Below are 10,722 nucleotides of genomic sequence, written 5' to 3'. Positions count from 1 at the left end.
AAAGAAATAGAGGCATAACAACGTAATTTTCGCTTAGGGGGTGAGGTGGTGGCGGCCCTATTGGCTCCCTCTCACGATGTGGCACATGTGTGCGTGCTTGATGACGATAACACGAGAGACTTCAGGCTTCCTTGTTATCCTCATCTTCCAGTTAATACTCCAGCTGATAATTTTAATTTGAGGAATTTGTTCGTGCATACTATTCTCAATCACCAAAACTGGCTTATTTAGATCTTAGGACATTTATTTATTTACCCAGAGCAATCCCATGAAAATGCACATGAAGCAACTACTTTGGAAATTAAATTCTTTGAGTATGGACAATTCTTTATAGCCACGTACAAGGTTTGCGCCACTAGGCTTGCACCACCTTCACAAACGTGTAGTTCAATCTTTACACGAGTAAAAAGATGAAAACATAACATGCCATTGTGCCTTTGTCTGTCTTTATGTGATCATTATCCCTTCCTACTAGTCACAATTTTATGATTGACATGAATTAAGCAGGATTAAAAAAGTTTGTATTGTAATATTTATTATTCATTTAGGCCAACTTATGTTCTCAATGTCAACAAGGAAATGAAAGCACAAGTTTTTAGAGTGGGCTAAGTACATTTGTCAAAATGGTTTCGTCGATGTTAAGTACATTGCGACAGTTTTCAAGGGTGTGAGTGACATGCCATGCCAACGATATAAAGGTAATTGGCCCTTGTGATTTTTGGCCAGTTTATCGTCTTTGATCAGATCTGACCAGCAACTTAATTATCGTCCGACTGGAGCTCCTTTTCAGAAGGGATGACATCTAGCTACAACCTGCGGATTGTCTTCGTGGCAGTCCTTTTCGGTAAGCCACATCAGTACGTGTACATAGCCCTATATTTTGTCTGGAAATGCATTGACCGCCATGGACGGCCAAAGTTTGGAGAAAGCTTCACCCTTGTATGGCAACAAACCTTGCCTCAAAATGCACACCATTTATTAAACTGGAGGTGTTTTCATGTGGTATTAAGCATGGGAAACTGTTATTTAGTGTTTTGATATTTGAATATGAATATTTGAGTATACTATTTGAATATATTTTGATACTCATATGAATTTTTAAAACACTTTTTAAAGAGACCTTCACTAATAAATTCATAATTATGCACGCATGCGCACAAATGGCCTTTGCGGCAAGAAGTGTGAACGGGCCATTGAAAAGGTACAGGGTTGTGACTTTGATGATCATTTTCTCTCAGGTTTTCTGGCTTGTTCAATTTCTTTCTTCAGAAAATCCTAATAAATCGTTTTTGCTATTAGTTTCTAATCTAAGCGGGAGTTTTAGAGTTGTGCAAAAAGACCTTATAGTCGTAATTAATCCTGTGCGCACGAGAACGCCGTTTCTTAGCATGGTTTCCTTCGATCATACGTAGTATAAATTACATCATTAGTGTTCTTGGAGCAAACCTGTGCATTTGTAAACAAGTGGTGATGTTCAGTGAACATGTACTGTACGTACATACATACATGTAGCTTACCATTGAACCTGGTCATAGCTTTGAGCAATACCTTTTAATTAATACCCATTCAATTCGCTGCTTTTGCACTTAGGAAATCTGAAGAACCAGATCCCTTTCTCCTTGGAATCTGGACTCTGCGTTGTCGTACAAATCTAAACACAACAACTGGATACCACCTCCTTCGGTATTACTCCAAGCTTGTTGTGGAAAGTTAATTCATATTGTGTTCAATCATATGAATACTAACAAAAGCTTGAAATATCTTTGACAATCCATCGTTACTTGAAAGTAACTTCCCCGTTAAAATAGGCCTAGCTTTATAAGTCCTATGCACCCTGCGCATTGTTTACCTGGAGTAGGCCTATTATGTTGCACATATAACGGAGTATTGACGTTGTATGTCCTCTGAACTTTCCAACCTGCATGTTGACCTTGGTCTTTTGCCATTTTGCAGTCCGAACGTAAGGACTTTGCGTTATTGTGATAGCTGCTTGGATACTTCGATGTAGGAAAAGTATCCATAAGCCTATAGAGTCATCCATTTCAATTTAAAAAAATGAGATTAGTCAAAAGTGTAAGTATCAGAAACATGTGTTTCACATGTCGAAAGAGATTACAGTAGTATGGTAAATCCATTCATATTTATTGTTACCTGGTAAGAAAAGTTGGTAAAGCAATTGAAATAGTCTCGTTTATTTCAGTTATTTTGATTAGTCCGTCAAACAAACAAAAATGAGCGAATTATAACTGCATATAAAGGTTATTTTAAAGCTTAATAATATGAACATTCATATAGTTTTGCTTCACCATGTTGCTGCAAAAACCACTTGTCAGCATTAAAGGCAGGCTGTTTTCGCGTTAATATGGATTCGACATACCAATGAGCAAACTAACCGGACCAAAACGTTCTTGTTTTAGGTCAAAGTAATGATTATATCAATAATCCATCACTTCTACGTCTGAGTGTTATATGGGAGAGATTATTTTTACGTATAATGGTGTCCCCACAAAAACAACCGACGAATAAGATCATAGTGTTAACGTAATCAATCAGGATGTGTAAGCGGGTCTTGGACCCAAACCAAGTACCCGATTCCATTCGCCAAATATCTTCCTGTGACTTTTGCAGGACTCAGTTCGTCACATCCTGTCAATGGGGATGAAGAACATGCAGGGACATCCGGTAAGTTGAATGTATTACGCCGGGATAGTCTTATGAGAGTTTTGTTGAAATTCTGACAATTTTTATGATCTGCGAGTGACAAAAGATATCTTAAAAATTAAGACAGTCGTCTTAAGCGTCGAGTCCAACCACACAAACACAATATAAACCTTTTCCTGTGTTTGGTTTGTTTTTTACGAACGCTGATAAACATTAAAAGTTCTGAAACTGTGCATACTTACAGGCAAATTTGTTTTGAGAGAATTTATCTTTCAACGTTTGTACCATTAACCCTGAAAGAGGCAGGTCCGGAGTCTTTCCCAACATTTGTTTTTTTTGTCGAGTTCGCCGCAGTGCATGCTTTTTTTACGAGCCGAACCTTTAGAACACCAATTTATATACCACCTGTGAAAAATGGAAAATGCCGTTTTCACACAGTGCCCATTGTTCCGAGATAGGTCAGCAAAATATGACTATACTCTTTTCCACTGCCGTGCTCAATGCATGCGGCGGACACTCATGTGGCATAAACTTCAAATGACCTTAACAAACATGTACGTAGGATTGAGTCGATAGTTGAAAATTGTACTGTTGATGAAGGTTTCTACATGCATGTTACGAGTTAAAATATCGGGTATGGGACAGCTAAGTTCAATGGGTTGGAATCCGCTCCTGACTGTGAGATGGTCCAAAACAACCCGGCCCTTAAAATAATAATTTTGCCTTTTAAATCATATGCAAATCAGAACCCCTGAAAAACAGAGTAGTTGTTTTACCGTCTTATACGAAAAATTAAACAGTCGAAAAAGGTTTTTTGTGTTTTTTGGATGCTAAAAACTTTCAATGTCATATCCGAAACCAAAATTAAAAAGACTATAACTGGAAATTAAAACCTTGTCTCGTTCTAGTAAAGCGTGAACGACTTCAGTATTTTCAATAGATGTATAGCGAGTATTATAATGTACACGTACCTTAAACTCGATAGGGGACGTTTTAACGATTTTGTTCGTTTTCCTAGCACCATGTACCAGTGGGCCTCTAGGCATGCAAAATGGTGCCATCCCGGACAGAAGCATCACGGCGTCAACATACAATTATGGTTACTATCCACGCTACGCTCGCCTCAATGTCGGTAGGTCTTTGTTGGTCTTCGATTGCTCCTTTTCGTGAACACCTTAGGCTAAATCAGTGGAACAGAGCAAATTGAAAATCTGTTGCCTTGTGTTACCTTGCACTCTTTCCTCCACCGTACTCACTGTATATCACATTTGCAGCGGTTGAATTGCAGAGAAGTCGTTTTGCCGTTGTTTGTGCTCAATTCTATGCATAAAGCACGACCTTCGAAAACAACGCAAATGCAACATCAGCATAAATAATACCAGCGGTATTGAGGTGCATTCATTTAAAAAGCTGCACTCTGTTCGCCAAAGCGTATAGCGTTGAAGCTTTCAAGATGCTTCTTATACACAGTGGCGTAACTGCGGTAAGTTTTGCAGAGGCCACTTTGTGGCTTCATTTTCAGTGGGGGGGGGGACTTAAACAACAAGCGAATGAATGTTGGGTTCTTCCCGTTCAAGGCTCTATTCCAGGCCCACAAAACAGGTACCAGTGATCAGTAAATATATTATATTAAAACTTACCATGGTCCTTAGTTTTTTTCATTCGCTTATATACTGCATGTTTGACTTAATAAAAACAGATCTTTCTCAGGTATTTGTCCTCGCTTGCGTGATAGTCCCAAAGAGAGTATAATTTCATCATTCCCAACAGGAAATTACGGATGGAGACCAAGATATACATCAAACCAGTGGATCCAAGTTGATCTGGGTCAACCCACTGCGGTTACTGGGGTCACCATGCAAGGAAGATACATTGCGACCAGTTACTATGTTCGGGCATTTTCAGTGCAGTACAGCCTCACTGCTGAGTCAGGTGACTGGCGTAGTTTGTCAAGTGCAAACGACGAACCCATCACAGTAAGTATAGTGCGCCGTCGATGTTCGCTGCCCATGGTCATTACTTCACTCATCAATTCAGACTTAGCACCTACATTTCAGTTAAGATAAGTGTTATTTTGTTTGCCTTCAGGAGGGGATGTTGACCATAGGCCTATAAACCCTCTCTAAAAGGATTCTCTCACTGAACCTACGGCTGGATTATAATATGCAGAGTGTGCCAAGGGCCTAGATTCGGAGGTTTGCGAAAATGTTTGCATATAATTGGAAGTGTTTCTCGAAAACAAACCTCACCATTCACGTATTAATTACGTATTAGTTAAAAATTAACTACAAAAATAAATATTAACACAAAATGCTAGGTTCTATAAAAGCAACACTTACCAGCATTGCATGAGATCAGTGCCTATGGGCGCGGCGGAGTATATACGGTACGTAGGACGGTGTCTTTTATTTCTCCATGGTAGGACCAGGCGTGTAGGTCCTTCAAAACAACAGTGCCTAGGGCCTACGGAACACTATAGGGTCTACAGTATGCGGAACACGGTGCCTAGGGCCCACTGAACAACGGTGCCATGCGGAATGGAAATTTTAAGCACTTTAGGTTTCATATAACTTAAAAAAACTGCTGATGTTTACTTCATGAAAGTTATTAAACCATAGTTAAAATTTCGACAACATTTTTTGAGTAGAATTAGCTGATGGAATTGTTTCTTATGATTATTTTTCCAGTTCTTAGTGTACAGTGGTCGACCAACGAACGTCACCTTCCCGTTGGTACCGATAGCAAGGTTTATTCGCATATTACCAACTCAGTCGTATGGTTCCTGCTACTATCTAAGATTTGAAGTGCTCGGGTGCCAAGGTATACAAAAATCTATTGCATTCGCCCAAAAGGTATAATTTAACTCTGTAACACGGTTAACAACATTTGAAGTCGGTGGTGAATGAAACTTCAGCTTTAACCTAGACTTAAAGACAAGGAACTGTTACATTCCCACGTACCACAGGGAACCGAAAACCTCACTTGGTTTCGAGAAAAAACAGCTGATCATCGGACAAGGGCTGAAGGAAGAGCAGTAGGTTGGTAAGAGCAGCTCTCCTACACTGCCAACAGTGTTGACGGCCGAACTTGCCAACCAGTGACAGTAGCGCGTATGCACTTGTCTCGTTTGCATATTTCATGGGATGGTCATTGAGTCATTATAAAGACATGCACAAACTAATGCCGCCTGCATTCGTTCCCATGGATTCGATTTTGCAGTGTTTTGCTGGTCTCTATGATGCCTTGTTCGACGATTCTCACGTTACCCACGGGGACGAGGCTAAATAGTGACTCTGGTCAGAATTAAGGCGGCCGGGATATATCTTATGCAGTGGCAATGAGGATCAATAGGCTGAACCAAAATTAAGGCATGCATGAAAGGTAGGATTGCAAGGGCTAGGCGAGATACGCCACAGTGTGGTGCCATCGTAGTTTAAATCTTGAAGCCTCCAAAGTCAGGCAGAACCAAAATCTTGGGTCCATGGGGCCAAAATTTAACCTCTTTTAGACTGAGACAAAATAGTATTGAAACTTCGAGGTCAGTATCCATCACTGTTGAAATTTCTCACTGAAATTCATATATACGAAATAACTGGCTAGAGGCATTTAATTGTCTTTATGAACGCAATTTGTAAGGTTAATGTAACTTAATTTGTAAGGTAATTCTAAGTGTGTGCCGTGAAGCACACGTTTACAGAAGGAGGGGAAGGCTCTGCATGAAGACGAAGAACGTATTTTTAACACTCTTTAAAGTCCCAGAAGATGGGTCGATAAAGTTGGTTGACGGCGATGATCGTCACAGCGGCCGAGTAGAGATCTACCACCACGGCGAAGGTGTTAGCTGGGGTGCCGTCTGTGCGGACAGTTGGGACATCAACGACGCCAACGTTGTTTGCCGTCAGCTTGACCTCGGTGCCGCTATTCAGGCGAGTACAGCGTCAGACTTCGGGAGTGGTGACCTGCCGATCGTGATGAACAAAGTCGCCTGCGAAGGGACAGAGAGTCGGCTAGCTGACTGCCCGTTCGTCTGCACCAAGTATCAGCAGTGTAACGACTCAACTATTGCCGGGGTGGTTTGCCAACCGAAACTTAGTAAATATAAAATTTCCTCCTTCAATCCATCCATTGTCTCACACTGTCATTATTTTCATCGATGAAAGCGCCATTATTGATCACCAACGTCGTCACCACCATTGCGAGCCCCGTCACAAGCATCTTCATCTCTACTCTTTGTTTCCTTATGTCAATCTTGCCTGTAAAAAAAAAAAAAATCTCTCTCACGCGGTTTGTGTCAAGTCTTTCCCTCTCATGTCACGCCAATAATATCCCCCCCTCCAAAATAATACAAAGAAAACTACCACCTTTTCTGCACCACAGATTCTAGTTGTAACAAGCCAAATTCTTTTCATTTTTCTATCATCAAATCGTCAAAACTTATGCGTCGAATCTCTTCTTATTCCAAATAATTGTTACTGTCGAAATATAATATGGACAGTGTAAGTATCTTTCACTCATTTAAGGTGTGCTTTCAGACAAATGTTTTATTTAGTCTGAGAAATCGGAGGAAAATCAAAATAAAACCCAAGAAACAAAACCAAATGAAAAATCTGATTAGTGTTACTTCATTGAGCGTTATTTCTCTGAACTTACAGACACCATTCGGTTGGTGGGAGGCTCCAATAACACCAGTGGTCGAGTGGAGATCTACCGCAACGACACTTGGGGCACGATCTGCGACGACAAGTGGGACATCGACGACGCTTCCGTGGTCTGCCGTGAGCTCGGGTTCGAGGACGCAAAGGAGGCCAAGTCCGGCGCCTACTTTGGCCAGGGGAGGGGGCCCGTCCACATGGACGGTGTGGCCTGTGCCGGTTCGGAGGACGCCCTCGGTGATTGTCCGTCCCGTTGCTGGGAGGAGTCGACTTGTGGCCACAGCCAAGATGCTGGAGTGATCTGTCTTGGCGGTAAAGATGACTGAATCACCTCGTTTTTACTTATTACCTAGTATATCTTTACGAATTCTTCCAATTACACTCATAAAACACTCCCTGAGATCTCTCTGAATCATTACGCTGAAGGTGCAGTAAAAATTAACGATTACGATATGTCTGTCTTTAAACAAATAATATTGTATTCCGCGCTTTTAAATGTAATGTACGGAGTACAGAGCGCGAACTGTTCACAAGCAGTTTTTCTGAGGTCCCTGCAGCTAGGCCTAACTGTACTAATTTTACGTTTTCTTTACTTTGACTATACTTTCAGATGAAGACACCATTGGTGACATCGACACTCAGTAGGAAACGCATAAAGCGGTTAAACTTTCCACAGCGGTAACAATGATATTGTACGCATAGCTAATCTTGCAGGTGCGCTAGGCGTGTCGTGTAGAGATAAATTTGACAACAAGCGTCACCATTACAGCTTCAGCTTACTTATAGAATGTGTATGAAAATTAATACACACACTTAACTTTTTCTAGTTTAAAGAAGTGATATTGCTAAGTGCAATTCCAGTGACAACGTACTCAGACTAGAGTCAATCAGTGGATTAAGTTTAAAAGTTGTTATTGAATGGACAAGGTGACACTTTATAAGGAAACTGGCCTGGTAATCGTTTTACAAATAGAGTGTAAGGCTCTGCCGTTAAAATGAAAATTGTTCATACACCCATTCAAAATTCAGGTAACACAGAATTTATAACCAACTGACCATAGAATTGACAACCAACAGCTTAGATCTTTGCCAAAGGATTGACGAGTATCTTTTTTGCCTGGGTCAACCACTATATCCAGTTCAAATGTTTTAAGAAAATAGCAAACTACCATTTATTCAAGGGTTATTTATAATTTTGGTCTTAACTGATGTATCTTCTATGTATTTTTAGTAGTGAAACCGTTTCTTTAGTATAGAAAATTTCAGGTTAACGGAGCCTTGATGATCTGTGTGTCTTTGAATGAGCATGTTCTTAGCACCCAAACACGAAATATTGTAACTATTGACACTATTTTGACTGTGAAGAGTAAAACATTCGACTTAAAAAGATATAGCCTCTTCAGCCATCCAGCAATGGCTCAAGTCGAGTCATTGACTTGATTCATTACAACTATGGTACATAACACCGAGCCAATTCGTTAAACCGTTGAGGTGACCTTTTCCATTAAGTAGGGCCTAAGTAGCAGAGAGGATTCACGGGCTAGTCGTGTGTCACAAAATGTTATCAAAGGTTTAAGAGACCACAAAACCTAACACAAAATCTATTTTTTCTACCGGTCACCCTTTATTATACGGTCGTGCGTCAAATTGTGTACACATTGTACACATGTGCATTCGTGTACATATGCACCCCCCACAAAACAAAACCCTCTGCCTTCCGCCCCTTTCCTGCGCAAGTATAATGTGAACGACCCCTTGATGGAACATTTGCATTTGTAAGAGGCTCTTGATCTAGGAAATTGTCCAAAATGTTGGAAGTTGTGGATCAGGTTCTAGTGGTCCCGTACGTTAATCTGCTATTGGCTGGGGTTCACTCACAGGGACACGTCTTGTAACAGAACCTTTTTTTTCTAAAGGGAGAGGGACATTGGCCGTTTAGTCATCCCTGCACACACCTCGCAGTAGTGAGAAGCCAAAATGTGATGTCTGAGGTTGTTGTTGAACTTTACATCCATGCCGAAATGTACTGAATAACACCGAAAAACGTCAAACAAACAGTATAAAAACTCAAAATGCACGATTTTCTGTTAGATTACGTGCGCAAGTGATTTGCATATGTATCATGAACAACGCCCCTAATATATTGCACCCCCCACTTTTAGAATTGTAGTCATAGGAAATATAATGGGATTTTAGTCATCTGCTATCCCAAGCCGCTGCCACTGCATTGGGTAATTTCATTTCCAATTACAGCATACTCGGATGATGAAACAACCAAATTTCCTAGAAGATTTCATTTTAGCCAGGAGACTGACGGTAAAATTGTGTATACTTACTCTGCATGCCTTTTTAATTACTAGTCTTGACTATATTGTAATTTCAGATCGAGTGACAGAAATAAAAGTTACCCGAAGTACATTCTGTGGCTTATTTTATCGTTTATTCAGAGTATTTATCACAGCAATTTAGAGAAGATCCACGCAGCCTGCCACAAGTATCACCCGGCACGCGGTTTGAAGAATTGTTTTCTGCATGTTTCTTTTTTTGGCATTTAGTTGAGAATAAAAAGAAAAGCATTAAAAGCCATATTTTAAAGAATTTTAAAACTTTATGTAAAAGCTTCATTTTCGCGGAACGGTTAGGTGTCACACGCGCTTGTGCAGTATGGTCAAAGAGCAGAGGACCGTGTTTGGCTGTTGACACCTTTCACAGTACCATTGGACCAAAAATCACACATTGCTGACATGTCAGTGGTTTCCAAAATATCTTCACCTAATTATTCTGAAGATTTTCTGCTCCGTGTCCGTACCAGTTCTGTGGCGTCACGACACTACGAAGCCGTCATAGCGGTGCGTCGGCTATAGAACACCACATCTTGCAGACCGACGATCGACGTTGTTCTTGCAGTATATAGTTATACGCAACATGCGGCAGGCCAACCATTCCGGGCCGTCGACTGTCTCAGGAAGCGGGCCCACTGCTGCCAGTCCTGGCTCCTAGGCGAGCAGGACTGTTTTTTTTTCCTGCAAGACCGACGCAGCACCTTAAGTTTATGCCCTGCTGATCGTCTTCGTCACCTACCTGGCATGATGGTCTCCCATCCACATCATTTTCCTGTTCTGGAACTTTGGCTGGGCTGCTTTTGTTCAATAACCGGTGCTTTTTTCTATCCGTGGCGCTGGTTGAGCTACATCCGAGTGAATCTCATCATGTACGCCCTCAAGTGCAAGCATGCAATTCATCAGGAGTGGACTACTCCTGATAATCTTCAAGAAATCAGCCCAAGTAGATACGGCCTGAATGCTGCCACACATCAACACAAGAGATCTATAAATCATGTCACAGTAGCAACTCGCAGCTCCTAGACTGATTTACAATCAAAGATAATAGAAAGTTGGAAGGTTGGCTA

At 41.0% G+C, this 10,722-nt stretch overlaps 1 protein-coding gene across 2 annotated transcripts; it reads left to right on the top strand.

Moving 5' to 3' along the window:
- The first annotated feature begins 707 nt into the window (after positions 1-707).
- On the top strand, positions 708-9,731 carry LOC110989536 (scavenger receptor cysteine-rich domain-containing protein DMBT1-like). Of its 2 annotated transcripts, XM_022253999.2 has the most exons (8): positions 708-844; positions 2,629-2,682; positions 3,680-3,793; positions 4,432-4,637; positions 5,349-5,481; positions 6,415-6,753; positions 7,314-7,625; positions 7,924-9,731. In XM_022253999.2, the coding sequence occupies exons 1-8, from the start codon at positions 796-798 to the stop codon at positions 7,956-7,958; spliced, it is 1,242 nt and encodes a 413-aa protein (XP_022109691.2). In that variant the 5' UTR covers positions 708-795; the 3' UTR covers positions 7,959-9,731. The 2 variants fall into 2 exon arrangements, with proteins under 2 accessions (XP_022109691.2, XP_086992310.1); XM_087136184.1 differs by lacking the exon at positions 7,924-9,731 and having other exon boundaries at positions 7,314-7,654.
- The last annotated feature ends 991 nt before the right edge of the window (positions 9,732-10,722 follow it).

The sequence above is a fragment of the Acanthaster planci genome, linkage group LG04 (genome assembly GCF_054643075.1).
Source record: "Acanthaster planci isolate LZ-2023a linkage group LG04, COTS_SCS, whole genome shotgun sequence".
In the NCBI taxonomy this organism is placed as follows: Eukaryota; Metazoa; Echinodermata; class Asteroidea; order Valvatida; family Acanthasteridae; genus Acanthaster; species Acanthaster planci.
This window is presented reverse-complemented; position numbering and strand designations above follow the sequence as displayed.